Source organism: Syngnathus leptorhynchus, chromosome 8 (assembly GCF_054491065.1).
Source record: "Syngnathus leptorhynchus isolate UIUO chromosome 8, UIUO_Slep, whole genome shotgun sequence".
In the NCBI taxonomy this organism is placed as follows: Eukaryota; Metazoa; Chordata; class Actinopteri; order Syngnathiformes; family Syngnathidae; genus Syngnathus; species Syngnathus leptorhynchus.
The window spans coordinates 11,138,609-11,155,061 of record NC_141202.1 but is presented as its reverse complement, the minus strand read 5'-3'; the positions used below and the strand labels follow the sequence as shown (position 1 = coordinate 11,155,061).

The 16,453-nt window shown below is 45.0% G+C and overlaps 4 protein-coding genes across 5 annotated transcripts; 2 read left to right on the top strand and 2 right to left on the bottom strand.

Annotated features, from left to right (window-relative positions):
- Nucleotides 1-283: 283 nt before the first annotated feature.
- On the top strand, nucleotides 284-2,077 carry LOC147052426 (glutathione S-transferase kappa 1-like). The gene is made up of 7 exons (XM_085917883.1): nucleotides 284-611; nucleotides 705-786; nucleotides 890-1,018; nucleotides 1,126-1,265; nucleotides 1,329-1,445; nucleotides 1,523-1,616; nucleotides 1,824-2,077. The coding sequence occupies exons 1-7, from the start codon at nucleotides 543-545 to the stop codon at nucleotides 1,880-1,882; spliced, it is 690 nt and encodes a 229-aa protein (XP_085774009.1). The 5' UTR covers nucleotides 284-542; the 3' UTR covers nucleotides 1,883-2,077.
- A 219-nt stretch (nucleotides 2,078-2,296) lies between these two features.
- styk1b (STY kinase 1b) lies at nucleotides 2,297-6,568 on the top strand. Its single transcript, XM_085917864.1, has 10 exons — nucleotides 2,297-2,617; nucleotides 3,902-3,974; nucleotides 4,327-4,497; nucleotides 4,563-4,895; nucleotides 5,005-5,186; nucleotides 5,264-5,338; nucleotides 5,428-5,636; nucleotides 5,735-5,775; nucleotides 5,843-5,939; nucleotides 6,005-6,568. The coding sequence occupies exons 2-10, from the start codon at nucleotides 3,920-3,922 to the stop codon at nucleotides 6,195-6,197; spliced, it is 1,356 nt and encodes a 451-aa protein (XP_085773990.1). The 5' UTR covers nucleotides 2,297-2,617; nucleotides 3,902-3,919; the 3' UTR covers nucleotides 6,198-6,568.
- Nucleotides 6,284-12,223, bottom strand: phc1 (polyhomeotic homolog 1). 2 transcript variants are annotated; one of them, XM_085917849.1, is made up of 14 exons: nucleotides 12,048-12,223; nucleotides 11,093-11,268; nucleotides 10,905-11,015; nucleotides 10,652-10,717; nucleotides 10,429-10,572; nucleotides 10,208-10,360; nucleotides 9,460-10,104; nucleotides 9,255-9,390; nucleotides 8,954-9,129; nucleotides 8,530-8,593; nucleotides 8,344-8,431; nucleotides 7,767-7,935; nucleotides 7,445-7,694; nucleotides 6,284-7,363 (listed from the first exon to the last, which is right to left on the bottom strand). In XM_085917849.1, exons 2-14 carry the CDS (start codon nucleotides 11,261-11,263, stop codon nucleotides 7,212-7,214), a joined length of 2,325 nt encoding a protein of 774 aa, XP_085773975.1. In that variant the 5' UTR covers nucleotides 11,264-11,268; nucleotides 12,048-12,223; the 3' UTR covers nucleotides 6,284-7,211. The 2 variants fall into 2 exon arrangements, with proteins under 2 accessions (XP_085773975.1, XP_085773976.1); XM_085917850.1 differs by having other exon boundaries at nucleotides 8,954-9,126.
- Nucleotides 12,224-13,017: 794 nt separating this feature from the next.
- m6pr (mannose-6-phosphate receptor (cation dependent)) lies at nucleotides 13,018-15,964 on the bottom strand. Its single transcript, XM_085917878.1, has 7 exons — nucleotides 15,655-15,964; nucleotides 14,796-14,968; nucleotides 14,560-14,729; nucleotides 14,282-14,391; nucleotides 14,053-14,183; nucleotides 13,651-13,777; nucleotides 13,018-13,468 (listed from the first exon to the last, which is right to left on the bottom strand). The coding sequence occupies exons 1-7, from the start codon at nucleotides 15,658-15,660 to the stop codon at nucleotides 13,346-13,348; spliced, it is 840 nt and encodes a 279-aa protein (XP_085774004.1). The 5' UTR covers nucleotides 15,661-15,964; the 3' UTR covers nucleotides 13,018-13,345.
- Between the last annotated feature and the right edge of the window lie 489 nt (nucleotides 15,965-16,453).

Genomic DNA, 16,453 nt, shown 5'->3' with positions numbered 1-16,453 from the left:
TTCTACTTTTTCCATTTTCTAACTCCGTAAATGCATGTTTGAGTGAAATCATTAAAACGACTTTTTATGGGAATACCCATCTGGCAAACAAAGTTTGTTGAAAAAAAATTATCGTTGTAATTTAAGATGACTATTAAATTACTCGTGTACAGATGTGGTTTTTACTTTTTATCTTTATAACTATTGGGGGGAAAAAACACAATTAACTTAACCAGATGAAACCAGATTTGTTTGCTTATGTTCAGCGTGCCGCTGCAGCCATGTCCCATAGAGGGCAGTACATGCGTTCGAGCCAGATATATTGACAGTAAAAGAAGAATATAGCTAATTAATAATTCAATATAAACAACTTGCGTATAATCAATATTCTGCTAATCTTGCCTAAATTTGCTACTGAATCAAATTTGACTTGTTTTGGCTCCTTAACGCGGGTTCAAGAGGCGTTTTGCAGAACGTTCAACATAACTTGTAGCCGCTTCGAACTTTGACACACTGTACAAGTATACTTGGATTCTTTGCTGCTCGAGTGCACACGTCAAAAAATGACCTCCAAGAAAGTGATCGAATTGTTCTACGATGTGGTCTCTCCCTACTCCTGGTTGGCCTTTGAGGTTTGTCTATTATTGATTTGATTCACTATAAATGGCGATACTATTACGAGCTGGTGTCCATGTCAAAGCCGATTTAAAGCGATTCGTTTACAGGTCATGTGTCGCTATAGAAGTGTGTGGAATATTGATCTGAAGTTCAGACCTGCGTTTCTGGGTGGTGTCATGCAAGGCGCGGGTAAGCTTGTTAACAAAAGTGCAAAAATAATAACACTGTGATAACAAAGTATTTGTATTGTTGTTATTTGCCACCACATTGAGTTTATGTCTCACCGTGATAGGCAACAAGCCCCCTGGGGTGGTTCCGACCAAATTCTTGTATATGAACAAGGACTTGACCCGCCTGGCAGAATATTTCAACGTCCCGCTGCATTCTCCTTCAGACCCTGTGGAAGCCATGTTCAATAAAGGTAAATGGAGTGTCATATTGAAATGAATATACATAAATAAACATCCAGTACAAAGTAGGGAAACTATTGTATACCTTATGTTGAGATATGATTTTGTTTCCTTGTAGGCTCCTTGAATGCAATGCGCTTTGTGAAAGCAGTGCAGGAGACGAGTGGAGACCAGCAGGTGGAGAAGGTGTCCAGAGAGCTCTGGAGAAGAATCTGGAGCCAGGACAAAGATATCACTGAGCCCGCGTCACTAGCTGAGGTAGCAACCCATCCTGAGAAATTAGCAAAAACAAAAAAAGATTATTGGCCATCTTTATTTCAGGCAGCACAAAAAGCTGGGTTGGGCAGGAGTGAAGTTGAAGAGTTGCAGAAGCTTTGCACCACTCAGGAAATTAAAGACAAACTGAAGAAAAGCACTCAGGACGCACTGGAATATGGGGTTGGTTCATTTGTCTGCCTTCGGTCTAACGTGATTTCATTTATTTCTTTATTTTGACCTGCTGTACTCTTGTCCAGGCATTTGGCTTCCCCATGATGGTATGTCACATCAACGGCAAAGCTGAGATGTTCTTTGGCTCGGATAGATTTGAGGTCATGGCCCACAGTCTTGGTAAGAAAGCTTGATTTTTATTTTCCAACGTTTCTTTGTATAGTTCATGTGTTTATATATGTATTTCCACCGCTGACCACTAAATGGCGACATACATCTTTTGAGATGGTGTAAATTTGAAAAAAAGAACAAAACAGGCCTGCTTGGGTGGCTTGTGATGTCGGTATGTACAATGTGTTTTACAGATTTTTTTTTTATTTTTTTTAGGTGAAAAGTGGCTTGGCCCTCAGCCTGCTCGTTTTGAAATGCCATCTGCCAAACTGTGAGACAAAACTACCTTCAAAACCACATCTGTCTTTGCCCTAATTCATCTTGCATAGCCTTGTCTGTAAACCAGCCATTCATGCACTGTACCTTTTGATCATAATGGAATAGGACACAAGACTATTTTTAAAATCTAGTGTCCCAAAAGCAAACAGTGCACACTGTACATTGCCATAAAATAAATTGTTGCTGTTTCAAAAGGCAAAGGTCACTTGTTTGTGTTTGAAGAGCGCAAAGACAAGGCTTATCGCCGACGCGATTGTCTCGAGTGTGCCGAGCTCGTCGTACGGGTTCCAGGAACAGCCGCGTCCCTGAGGTTTTTTTATCCGAGGCCTGCGCCGGGGAGCGGCCAGACCAGTTCTTGACAAAGCCTAGGAAGGTTGGGCCACCGCGAGACCGATGCGGGCCTCGGCCTAGGAGGAGATTAATAGAGCAAACAAAGAGGAGGCAGGGCAGGACTGTCACAAGCGTGTTGATTTGGCCCCTGAGGGCAAGGAAGAAGGAAGAAGCAATGGAGGAGCAAGGTGCCGGGGAGGAGGGCGGAGTTAAAAACAGACGTCAGAGCGTAGACAAACAGGTGTATGCTGATCCCCCTGACAGTCAGACACAGGGAAACAAGACCATGTCGAGGCGACCCAGGATTTCTCACACACTTGGACCGATGTGGAACTGACTCCATGAAGACTGCAAAAGCAAAATTATTCTGGAGGACTTAGTACACAACTCAAAAGTAAAAAGTAAGATCATGTTATTGCTCCTGTATGTCAAATTTGAAATCCTGCTTTATATTGTGTGCGGCGATAAGACGTTAAAGAGAATAATTTAGCAGCGTTTTCAAGATTAATCTTTAGCGACTTGATGCTTTTTTTTGTGTCACTTGTGGTTTTCCCCTCATGGGCGTGTAGAACGCTGGCAGAAATGCAGAGGGACAGGTTTGCCCACGTTGACATCCAAACGGTTACCTCCACGTCATTGTAGAATTTCCCAGTGGAATCTTTAGCCTGCAAAATTTGCTTTATTAACAACGCTTTGAGGTAAATAAGCATCATTTTGTTAGGACGCTGTCAGAAAGGAAAACAGTTTGTCATAGTATTGCGGCAGAATATATTTAAAAATACATATATACGTTATGTAACTTACATTTTATCATATACAATTGAATTTCATGTTAGGTCAAGTCCATATTTTAAAATGTACAAACACTTGCATAATGTGGTCACGGCAAAAACTTACTCTAATTCATGTCAGTGATAAAGATCTAGGCCAGAGCTGTAAAATATGAATATGATTCTCATGAATGTGTGTTGACAATATACACTCTTGACTTTTTACTCATCAATTTAACCACAAATTTACTTTGATTTCTTTAAATTGAATTGATTTAAATGGATACATTTTAGATTTGCACACGGAATTGCTATTTAGTGTGAATTGTTCTGTCTGCCGCTGTACATTTGACATAAATAAATTATTCCTGGACCAATTAAGTGAAACTAGATAATTTCCCGCAGCGCACACGATGATGTCACGACACACCAATGCGTCACGGCACAGTGGTTGAGAATCACTAATATCGACCTCAATCTATTACAAACTACTGACGCGGTATAACTCGCCCCCAACCACAATACACATTAATTCCTTAAAAATGAACAATGTTATCTTCCTAAAGCGTTATGTCAATGTTCCTAATATTGTGACCTGCGACTAGCCCAGCAAGAAATCCTTGTTGAGTTTTCCATGTTTATTTCATGTGTTTGATTCATGTCGCTTGAACAAACAAGACATGGAAAGGCTTGTTCACGCTTTGTTCATTTTTTAGCAAATCTGACTATTGTTAAATCAAACAGGTGCTTTATAGGCCTGAACGGTAATAACAATAAAAATCCATCCAAGAGCTCCAACTGATTCAGAATGCTGCTGCTCGAGTTCGGTCTTAAAATCTTCTCAGTCTAATCTTGATTATGGAGCAAAAATATTTGCCCTGTGTTATGCAAATAAACTGGCCTTACTTTTTGCAGGCACATCGCTTTGACAGGATGTCGTCGATATCAAACGCAGACTTCCTCTGCCAACCAGGAGACACAATCTGTGGTGAGCTAAATACTTGACAGCATATTTAAAAATGTAAATTACTCGAGTCTCAAATTAGTCACTTTTGGTTTCGTGACTTTTGGGCAATAATTTGGAACCAGCAACTGCATTCTTTGTTATTTTTTTGTAATGTATAATTTATTTTTCCTCTTAATGGTCTTACAGGTTAGACGTTATATTGGTGATTCATGTTTTTTGGATTTTGAACAGGGGTGTGTAGACATTTTATATTAACTATAAAAGAGCAGGAGTCAGAAATTAGAAATCAGGTCAAAATGTTCCGGAAAGAGGTTGAAATACACTTTATGATTAACTCACCACTCTTTCTTTTTTTTTTTTCTTCCTGGGTCAGAGATTCGTGTATATGAGAAGGAAGTGATCATCGTGCCCATTCTGCTGCTGGCCACCTTTGTGGTCACGCTGGTCTTCATCCTCCTGTTGCGCTTCTGTCCGGAGAAGGTCGAGCGCATCCGTCTCAGCACCACCAGGCCCACCTTCAGGAGGGAATTGCACGGCATCGATGGTACCACTGCTTATTTTTCACGGTATCGTGACTGGACTTTGCTGATTCTTATGGTCTTCACGCAGCTCCACCCGGCATCAATGTTCTGGAGCACGAAAGCATCGCTCTGGACATGCCCAACACGTACTCCACCTTCCAGCCGTCCAGCACGTACGCCTCCAAAAAGCTCTCCCTGTCCGTGGACATGCCCCCGCTGTCGTCGAGCGCCCAAGCACTGGCCTACAAGCCGGCGACGGAAGCTGTGATCCAGCCTAGGGAGCTGCCGCGCCAGAGGCTGCCAGAGTCCTTCAACTTGGTCAACCCGCTGCCGGGTTGCTTCCCCTTGCGCTCCAACTCCTCCGTGTCCCTCTACAGGGCCCGCATGGAGAACAGGAACGTGGTCCTACGAGTTCTTAATGGTGGGGGACCCCTTTGAACCTTCTATGTCCTCACTAATATGAGATTTGTGTGCAGCGTCGAATAACAGTCTAACTTACACGCGTCTGTGAACTTCCTGTCCGGCGGTAGATTTGGCCGATGCTACCGAGAGGCACAACTTCCTCGGCTTTGCGTCCTTCCTGGCCCAGCTGGGGCCGCACCCGTTCTTGCCCGAGCTGCTGGGTGTGGTCTCCTTGCGGGCCCCGTTGGTGACAGCGGTGGAGGAGTTGGAGAACCGGGACCTGCTCAGCTTCCTGTGGAGGTGCAGACGGGTCAGTTGAACGGCGGAATTTAGAGCTGTCAACGTAAAACCGAATAAGTAAATGTTACATTTGTCTCGTGCGTGCAGGAAGACGTGAGTCCTCCGTGCGAGATGACCGAGAGGCGAATATTTACCATGGCCCAACATGTGCTCTCAGCCCTGGTATGTAAACATTATTTGAGGGTCCAATCAAATTGGTGTAATTCGTAATAAAGTGTTTCATCAATCTGAGTTGACCGTTTTCTCTTCAGACGTACCTTCACAGCAAAGATCTCCTGCACGGGAATATCCGAGCCCGCAGCGTCTTGGTCAGCCAGGCGCACACGGCCAAGCTGTGGGGGCTTCACGGGGTCTTCACACGCAAGAACCAAGCAGCCACGCAAAAGGACGACCCCAGCATGAAGAAATGGCAGGCGCCAGAGATTTTAGCCAGAAGAACTGTCGGGCCCAGTAGTGACATGTGAGCACGCCAACTGGTTGACCTCAACTTAACGAATCTTGTGGATTGTTTGGCCTTTGACCTCTTCCATCCCCCCTGACTTTTTTTTCTCTCTCTAGATGGTCTTTTGGCATCTTACTGTATGAAATGGCGACACTGGGTAAGTTGGGCTAATATTTTTCAAGTCAACTGGACAAAGTATTTATCCAAAATGTTTGCCTTTGTAGGAGAAGCTCCGTTTGCAGAGATCCCCGTCAATGAGCTCCTCCAGTTCCACCAGCGGGGCAAAAGTTTGAAGAAGCATCCCAACTGCTCCAACGCCCTGTAAGGAATCCAGCGCTCGCTCCAAAAGTCAAATGCAGTTTCTCAACTTCATAATTTCTCCACAGCTACGCCATCATTAAGTCCTGCTGCCAGTGGAAAGAAGCGGATCGCCCCTCGTTAGCCGACGTGACCCGCAAACTGGTGTCTGGGGAGAAGAGCGCCTCGGATAAAGTCCTCAAGGGGGCGCTGGCGGTCAACCTGGAGCGCTACCTCCAAGAGGCCGGCTACGGGGAGGCCAACAGCTACACGGTCTTCTGATTAGAACAAAAAGGCGGTCGACTTTTTTTTTTTTACCTGTGCACTTTTCCCACAACCAACTGTTACATATTTCGCTTTGCACATGAGGAGAAACAAAACTTGTATACTCGAGATTTTTTATTAAACTTTCTCTATGAAATGTTTTATTTTAAGGTTTAGGCAAAAGAAAATACAGACTTTCAAACAGATGTAAACTTCAAACTTGAAGGGTATCCGGTCAGAATGGATGCTGTGGAATGACAGTTTGTCTGCTTTGTTTACAAACTTCCTGCAGCCCATATCAAGTAACAGATGCCATCCAGGTTTGTTTTTTGTACGCTCCTACATCGAACGAGCGTGAACTGAATGACGAATAAAATGTGAATAAATAATCGTCGGTCTGCTTATTGCAAAGTGGAGGAATACAAAACGCGACCTCACACCGGCCCATATTCAGGTTGCAACGAGTGGCAAAAGTTCCAGGACTGGTGTCACTTGAAATAGATTTTCTCTCTCGAGCATCAGGGAACACAAACGGTGGCGCAGCACGTTAAGACTTACAGGCACATAGTTTTTATTCTCTGCAATTAATGCAGGAAGGAGCACAATGCCATTTACATTTATTTCAATAAGAAGATTTGAAATGTTTGCATTCTTGTGACGCCAGTCCTGGAACTTAGTTGTTTACAGCTCCTAAAACTTGTCATGAAAAATTCTTTTTGAGTAAAAAATGTAAAAGATACAAAACTAAACCTTTAGATACCATTAAGAACGAATCCCTCCTTGTGGGACGGGAACTTGTAACAAAAAAAAAAATTGAAGCACCATTTTCAAGAAGGCAACGTGTCTCATGTGAAGGTAACCTCGCTACCACTTAACCAAGTCCAAGTTCTCACTATGGGGTTAGTGCACTTTACATGGTTAATGTCGTCACTCATACTCCAGCCAAAAAAGCCAAACGTGTTTTGGCACATTCAAGGTCCAGAATGTAAACTGTCAATCATTGTGTGGTGTCGAAAATCCAAATAAGACAGCTCACTCGCGCAGGCTGTTGATAGAGGCACAGATCTTGAGGGCAGGTCCCAACTTGATGTTCATGGTGGAGATGAGATGGTCCTCTCGGAGGAGCAGTAGCGCCTGCCCGTCGATTTCCTGCGACAAGAAGTGAGCGGCCAGCTCCTCGCAGCCTAGACACGCAATTATCATTATTTTTTTAAAACATGAGACTTGCTTTGTGATGTCAAATGTCAGAATGAGAGTGTTCCAACCTTGAAGCGACGAGATGAACCTGCAGACTTCCTCCACGCTCCACTGGGACGGAGTGGCCGACAGGAAGCCGGCCGTCTCCATGGGTAGGCTCCCGGGAGCCGAGGCGGCGTCCAACTGGGGAGCGTTATCCTGCTCGGCTCTGGAGCACGAACGCGAGCGAGAGGAGCTGGGAGAAAGAGACGGCGTGTCCTCTTCCTCCTCGTCCCCGTCGCTGGACGCGTCCTCCGAGCGGCTGGAGTCGGAGCGGCACTAAAACACCCGGACGAGTCAATAGCGAGTCTCCAATGAACCCGAAATGCCCGTTTTTGAATTCTCTGTTACCTTAACGTTTAGATGCTGGCTGGACAACTTGCTGCTGTTGGAGCTGCTACGGCGAGGTGGTCCGCGACGCCTGGCCGCATTCTCAGTCGTGGCCAGAGGGGGCACCGGCGTCGCTTCGTCGCTTCGTCCCCTGTTCGACTTGTAGCGTTTTCGGAAGCTTATGTTGTACCTGTTCGCAACGAAGACAGTTGGAGTCGGACCCCGGAGAAGATAACAGATCCAGTGATCCAAAACTCATCTTCATTCAAGTCTGGTGTGAACCACAAAAACTTGGACAAGGTTCAAATGTGTGGCGCCATCATAGAGCAATTCAACCCGACTGCCAAACAAACGAGTTGGTGATATAACAGCTCGTGACCAGACAGATGATTGTTGACTTGCTAAAAACATTAGCCGCGTCTGCGGTTAGCGTGTCATATGATCTTTTCACCCTATGAAAGGGGATGATTGACTCAAGTAGACCTGCACGCTATTTGCCTAGTAGACCATCCATGCAACAACGTTATTCACACAGGAGTTCCAAAATGAGCGGTTCCATAAGATTTGCTGCGATGCATTTTACTCAATGGAGGCGTACCTCTTTGCGCAGGTGTTGGTACAGAACCTCTTGGTTCCCCGGAACTGGTTGGCTGGCGCCAGGCTCGAGCAGTACTCACACTTCAATACTAAAAGAAAAGGGGAAAGGTAAGGCATCGAAGGGAACCTTATTCACACAGGTGATTTCACACAACCTTATTGTGTGTGTTCGCGTTAAGTCACTTACAAGGTGGGCCGTTTTCGGCGCGGGCCCCCAGTGCAAAGTCCCGATCTTTGAGGAGCCCTGCGACCTTCCAAATTAAACAAACAAAAAAAAACTGTTCAAGATATGGCAACTTCTACCAAGGCTTCAATATTTATCACCTGCATCATCAACAAGTGTTGCTGTTTATGCAGAACAAATGTTTATTTTGGAACCATTACTCCAGGCAAGTAATGAGGGAAGAGTGTGGGCGGAGCCACTTCCGAGCCGAGCGGCCTGAGAGGGAGTTTATGTAGTGAGGCTGAAATTGTTTGGCACCTCATTTAATTTAGTTAGTCCTCATCAAGGGAAATATTATTTGTCTGAAATGTCAATAAAACTAATGGAGATTTTTTTCTTTTTGAAAACGACAATCTCATTAAGAAAGGAGCTGACGATAAAGTCTTACGGGGAAAGGCTCGGCTCCCTCCTGGATGACGAAGCCCTCGATGAGGTGGGTGAGGACTTGCGGCTTGACCACCGCCTGGGGGAGCGGGGCCCGCTCTTTATCACCGTGGACGCCCCTCGACAGCGGCAGAGGCAGGCTGGGCGCCAACGGGAAGGAAGCTGCGGAAGGGGGAGCTGCTGAGGATGGAGGGAAAGAATTGGAAGAAAGTTGAATTTGGTTATTCGTGATACACGTATATATTTTATATAATCGGCATTGTCCTGAAAAAAAATGCATATCGGTCAGGCCCGAGTTTACGTACCGGATTCCTTTGTGGGTGCTTGAGTTAAAGCAGGAGTGGGATCCTTATTGGGAGCAGATTCGGAAGCTACCGCCGTCGTCTCGTTGGGCGTTTCGCAGTCTGACTTTCTCTTCAGGGAGCCATTGACGGACTTGTTCTATCAGAAGACGTTTATTTACCGCCGTGGTTCAAGCTCGCTTCGGTAACATATTTCGAATGAGCTTACCACAGGTGCGGAAGTGTTGTGCGAGACGGCGTTCACGTTCTCGTGGGCTGCCATGTTTCGCACCTGCGCCAGGGCCACGGCCTGCACGCCGCCCGCTATGCACTGCCGGGCCCCCACCAGCTGCACGGGAATGTGCGGGTGGTTGTGGGCCGCTTGGTTGTTGCCGGGCGGCGCCGGGAGAATTGGGAGCGGCTGGCGGGGGGAAACCTGCATGGGTAAGCGGTGTCCGTGCGCCGTCTTGGGCTGGATGGGCACGGGACCTTTGTCTACGGCGGCCTGCTGGAGGGGCTGCACCACAAGCGTCTGCGTGTTGACGTTGGCTTTGGGCGCCACCGAGCCGATGGAGTAGCCCTGGGTGGAGGTGGGCACGTTGGAGGTGGGCACCAGGATGACGGGAGCGGCCGAGGGGGACAGGAGGAGCTGGGAAAGGGGGAGCGCTGGGGAGGCGGAGGGCGCCACCGAGGCTGCGGGAGCGGCCATCGCCGGCTGGGTGGAACCTTTGACGGCGATCGCGTTGCCCGACGATTTGGCCGCTTGCTGCTGCTGACTGAGGGGAAAGGCGCCCGGCTCTTTTCTGTCGGGGACCTCCGACTTGATGGCGAGTGCTCTGGGAGTGGACACACAGTGTAGGGCCAAATTCTGCACCTGAGAGACAGAAAAAGTTTGCTTTCGGTTCCTACGAGCTTAGTTGCCAGCATTGTTAAGAAACCAAAAAGTTGACTTGACTCGAGTGTGATGTTGCTCCAACCTGATCATTTTCTGGCTGAGCGTTGGCTGAGGTAGGAGCTTCAGTCTGCTGTTGTTGCTGGGTCTGGGCCACTGTTGCCACGGTAGCTGTTGCTGTGGCCCCGGGCATGAAGATGAGCTGTGAGGACAGAGGAGCCCTGAGGGAACGGTTCACCTGCAGGACAGAGTCTCGTTGTTACAATGAGCCAGGCGGCACAACTTATCCGTTTTGTATCGACTCACCCGAAGATACATCTGCCCCTGTCCTGGTGTGTTTCCCCCCAACAACACTGACTGGTTGAGGGCAGTGGTTGTCGCGGAGGTGGCTGTCGCGTGGGGACGGGGAGTTACGCCGGCTCCCCCCGCTGACGTCGTGCTGAGATTCACCTGGGGGTAAAAACATTCATTCTGATCCAGATGTCGAGTTGGCAGAGCAATGCAAACGAGTGGTGATAAGACAATGTACAGTGGTGGCCGCTTGGGAGATGCTGCTACTCGGCGTGTTAGACTGGCGGCTCGCGGCGAGTGTAGCCTGGTTGAAAAAAATAAATAAAATAAACACATGAGGAAATCCCTACAACAAGCACAGCATATTTTGACCAGAATTTACACTAATAGTATTTTTTTGCTGTTGAGGAAGAAGTAGTATACCAAAAATAAGGGAAAATTGGATTGCCTTGCTAATGTGAAGGAATTGTGTACTTCTGATTCCCACCTACCTGTTGCACAGCGGCCAGGTTATGAAGTTGAGCGTTGTTGATCTGCTGCTGTAGCATGAGTTGCTGGAAGTACTGCGCCGCGTTCGGCTGTCTTTGCAAAGCTTGGAGAGCCTAAAAACGAGCACGTCGTCAGATACAGAACGCAAACGTGGACTTCACGCCGTATGCAAAGGAGCTCGGCCACGAACCTGCACAGCCTGTCGCTCGTAGAGAGACATGTGGGCTATCTGCGGTGGACGGGAGGTTCTGCTTGTTTGAGGGTTTCCATTGGTGGTGCTACTGGTGCCGGTGGTAGTGGTGGTGGTGGTGTTGCTGTTGTTTGTGCTGGTGCCGGTGTTTTGGTCCTCACTTGAATCCATTTTGGCTATTAGAAATAGTGAGCAGTGTCAACAAAATTGAATCAATGGACACAGCTCACAAAATGTTGCAGATATGAACTGATCCACAAACTAATTTATGACTACGTCTAATAATTTGAACGCTACAAGCTAATTTCCACTCGTTTAACGGTGGCATCTAAAATCACAATTATTTCACGAGACTGGAAGAGTTATAGAAAGGCAAAGAATAAAATGTAGCATGTTGGTTCATGTCATTCAATCCAAAATGTATGATCGTGTATGGAACACTGAGTATTTCGACATAGCAATGTTTCGGGTGCTGATGCTGCAGTCCGTCCACACAACTGGCAGGAACTAACATTTTTTTTCCTTGCAGATGCTTATCACCAAACAGTGTTCTTAAAATAGCAGCAAACTGAGCCGATCTAATCGCACTGAAGGACCTGACCACCAACAATGGAATTTCGATTTCCGAAAGAAGTCAACCTGGGAGCGTAAAGCCCGAGGAAAAAAAAAAAAAAAAAAAGGCATCATTGGGATTGGTCAGTCCAGCTAAAAGGCTACCAAGCTCGGGCGAACAATAGATTTGGCTAAGTATGACCCTTAAAATGCTGAGTACAAATTTAACTGATCAGAAAAATACAGACGTTTATGGGATCACGCGACGGCCATGATGAAAGTTGATGTTCACTTCCTTGGCGCTAACTAGCCGCGCTAGCATTTAAAGCTACATTGCGAGCAAACATGCAAGAAGTCATCATGAGCGTGTGCAATCTCTAAAAGGCGTTGCTTGTGTCTTTACCTCTTTTCTTGGTCAGATTTCACTCCTATTTGCAGGGATTTCTAATCCCAACGGTTTCGATTTGAAACCCAGACGCAGAAAGCCTTTTATTGGCTTTTTGGTTCTAAAAAGATAAACCGCCCCCCAACAGGTCGATTCTTCATCTTCTTCCTCGCCGGAATGTTTGGAGCTGTGTGAATGACATAAGCAATGCTGCCATCTAGTGGACGGCAGCAACATACGACATATATTATTAAATAAGAATACGACGTTGGTTTGTGATCGGCGTTCCCGAGGCCAAGCCATCTTTAGCATTTACTTTGTCAAAGGCGTTCAGACCATGATATTCAGTCAATAAGAGGGAAAATTCCTCCGACAAGGTTGTTGCTTTAAAAAGAATGCGCATGAAATGTTTTTATTATTATTATTATTTAAACAGCACTGCATACAGAAAACGTCCACACATATTTGAATCCCAAAAAGTACAAACTATTGTGGCCTGAACAAACATTTTTTTGATTGCTCCAGAATTTTCACAGATTAGTCACTAAATAATATCAAGGAAATTAAACAAAGCTGGATTGATGCAAACAAAGCAGTGCGTTGTTTTCTCGTTTCAATTTTTAATTAAATCAAATGAATGTAGCAAACAAAACAAAAAAGACAAAAGTCATTGTCGTTTATTTCATTGGATGTCCCTCGACATCATATGGAGTTAAATAACTTTTTCTATCAACTTTGGTCTTTTGCAGTAAAAGTGCATGTATTTTATCAAAATATATTCACACATACTATGTGTCTTATTTTCATACATCTGCATACATTTGCCTTTAGAGAGATGTAAAGGGAACCGATTTGGATTAATTAGTAGCAGTTTTATTTATATATTAAATATGTAGGTCATTATCTAACTGTAACAGTTTGTGACGAAGAGAATTGAAAACATTTCATTCATAGGTATTAAAGCCCAAGCCCCGTCCGTCATAGCTAAAAATGAAAATTCACATTATGTAACCCGTCCTAAACTAAAATTAATAGGAGCAGCAGAGTTTCATGGCCCACAGTAGATAGTTTTAACATTCTCTGACATAAGCATGGGGGGGAAAAAATGCAAAATATATTGTATCAGGCTAAGCAAGTAGAAACTTAAGTTTCTTCAGATTTCTTGAGACAAAGCCTCATCGTAAACCTGGACGAATCCCTCGTTTGTTTACCATCCAGGGAGGTAACAAACGCGCACTCAAAGCGGACCGAGAACGGAGTTTCATCAAAGCTCTCAGCAAAGTCACACAGTGAAAAGCTGCTGGCCGGCCACCGGGTTACATCGGTAACAAGTGGTCGTCCCTTTCTTCTGGCTCCTCGTCCAGAGGCTCAGTGGACACCCCCGTGTAAGTCGGAGGCTCCTCTCGATCCCGTGAGCGGCACACAAAGTCGCAACCGTCCTGTTGAGAAGATCGTGTGTGCAGGATGTTAGTAAACTCTGGAGATAAATCATGTCTGGGTGATGTGAAATTTTTGAATACGTTGAATTAAAAATAGGAATGACGTGTGCGTGTATCTTCAGCATTCACACAATTCAAAGTTGGAGTTGATGCGACAACGTTGACGGCGACTCGGGACTTACTGCCGAGAGATTGCCGACCTCTCTCCAGAAAGCATAGTTGGGAAACTGCTCCATGCCTTTAGCCCCCACGATAAGCCGCTGGTAGAGGAACCCTCCAATCAGATATACGGCCAGAAGACAGAACACGCTGGAAGATGAAATGAGAATGAAAAATGGTGTACTCAGAGTGGATAGGGAAAAAAAATCGACACACCGTGTGTTTGAATGCCAGGAGACCTTAGTTTGTCTTTTAAAAACATTTTGCGCCCTTTTACCCAAATGCAAATTATTTTTCCCCCCAGTTAAAAATAGCTATAATGTGTTTGCACAAGTGTGCACACCCTTATAACTGACATTTGGCTTTGATCAGAGTATTTTTTTAGTAGATTGAGTGCATTACATCCCGTCCTGCGATGTACTCACACAATGAGTATGATGGAGCCGGTGCTGAGCTTGTACTCAAGAGGCGGACACACGGCACTGGTCTCAAGCTTGAACTGGTAGAAGCAGTTTTGCACCCGTTCCCTGTTCTCTTGCACAATCTCCAGCTGGCCCTGAAAATAAATGATGGTATTGTTTCTGCAGCTTTTGTGTGACACCTTCTTTCCCTGCACAGGAAGGGCCTTTCATTTTTCTGAATCCACCTACTCACCACTTCAAAATTCCGGTTGCAGAAAATCATCAGGATGGCTTTTCGCTGTTCCTGAGAACAGTGGCTGTCGTAATTTTCTCCGTTGCCGTAGAGCAGCCACACATAGTCACCTGCAAGGAAGAAGTCCGGGGGGGGGGGAAAAAAAGAAAGAAATTTAGGAACTACAATGAGCGAGGACAAATGACACATTTTCAAGCTGAATAATTTGAATGGACGCTTAATATGTGCCCATATGAGACGGTGGGGACGTCGCGTATGTGTTTTGAACAGCAACTCACTTCCCCCGATGACTTCTGTTGCATTGTACATGCCGATCACTGTGATTTTCTTCTCAGTTTTCTGTCCTTCCACTTGAATGACACCGGCTCCGGGAACGCCGCCTGCATCGGCGCACAACCGGAAAACATACGAGTACTTGGCCTCTCCAATCTTGGCCTCCGCTGTAAAGCTATCGTGAGGGAGATTTGCATTAGTGAACCTTTGCATTGCTCGTGGGCGTCGGAGCTTGACTTACTTCCTGTGACCGAGCGACTCTATTCGCTGGAGGACTTTGCGTTCCGGCTCGGACTCAAATGTAAGTTTACAGTTTTTGGTGGTGCTGTCAGCGTATGCTCCACTCCCTTGCAGGACCAGCTGGACCACCAGTGTCCACACCAAGAGACACCTTCTGATGGGATGCGTCAACACCTGTAAAATGACAATACAAAATTAAGTGTCCAACACCCCCTTTGGTGGTAATAAAAAAATTCCAGCCTAAGTACATTTCCCTTTTAAGTACATGAGAATTAAGGACACTACTAGAGAAAAGAATGCAAATAAAATATGAATTAGAATTCTGAAGTCTAATTCAATCAGATTTAGGACCTCTCATTTTTTCATGGGAGCAGTGGCTAACATGGGGTCAGTATTACATCAAAATTATTTACCTAGCATTGCAATAATATTTTAGGTCGTTTTTTTTTTTTTTAAATACGAATAAAACATTTTTACTATGATTGTAGCGTGCATGTACATAGTATCGTAACGGAAACTTCTGAAAATCTACATAAGCAAAATACAATATTGATTCAAAGTACTTATGGACTCAAAAACAACGTGGCATTTAAGGGCTTCAAAGAGATGGTGATAACGTTTCGTGTTAATGGATAATGAAGTCCACCGATGAGCAAAGATCATCCTTGAGACCATTTTAAGGATCCAAGCAAAGAACTTACAGTACTGGTGCGTGTATGTTTCATCAGTAAATAAACACTTGAACTGCAATCGTAACAGTAGTGACAGCTTCCAAACGTAGGGTGATTTTTGTTAAGCTTAACAAATAAAGATCAGGGGGGGAAAGTGTGAGTAGTATTCTGGCAATGTCGTTAACTTACCTGCATTATTTCTGCTTTTAGCTGCAGTTTCGCGTCCAATCAAGCAGCCAGTTTACTGAAGCGTACCAACGTTGCGGCGTTCACGCCACTTCCCGGTTGACTTTAACGGATACGTTGCTTTGCATTTGTCCTCAAGTCAAATTACGACATTATCATATAAGGTTATAAACGTCTTGGCTGCTTTAGTAGGATGATTATCTCTTTCAAAGAAATGCTTTTAACGCCAGCCGACCTGCAAACGTGATGTAAGCAGAACAGTTAACAAAGTGCGGAAGTGAAACTAAACATACAATCACGTGACGCAAGACACCTATGACAAGCGCCAGATTCCTGCATTTTCCTGCGCGCTAAGTCAGCTGACCGGAAGCGCCACTGTGTAAACGATAAAATGCTGGGAAATGGTTATTGTGAAGAAATAGTTGAATCATACAAACTATTTATATCTAGCATGACACACATATCCATAGTGTATCTATAGTGTAAGCATTTTTGTCACATCTTGTAAGAACCAAAAAACTGAGAAAGAGGAACTGATGCAACACTTTCATGTAATTTATTAAAAAAAACAGACCATGAATTAATTTTTTTTATCGTCAATATGCAATACCCGTTTTGCCTGGCACAATGGAAAAAAGCTCCGCAGAGAAAATAATTTCCCTCTCATTAATATGCATCCAATATGCATATTAATATATATATCCAATATATATCCAATATGGAAGTGTACATCACAAGCTTACTGTCATGATGACTGTTTCAGTTTAACTCTAGAATTTAAAAAAGATTTCAAAGAATCGTT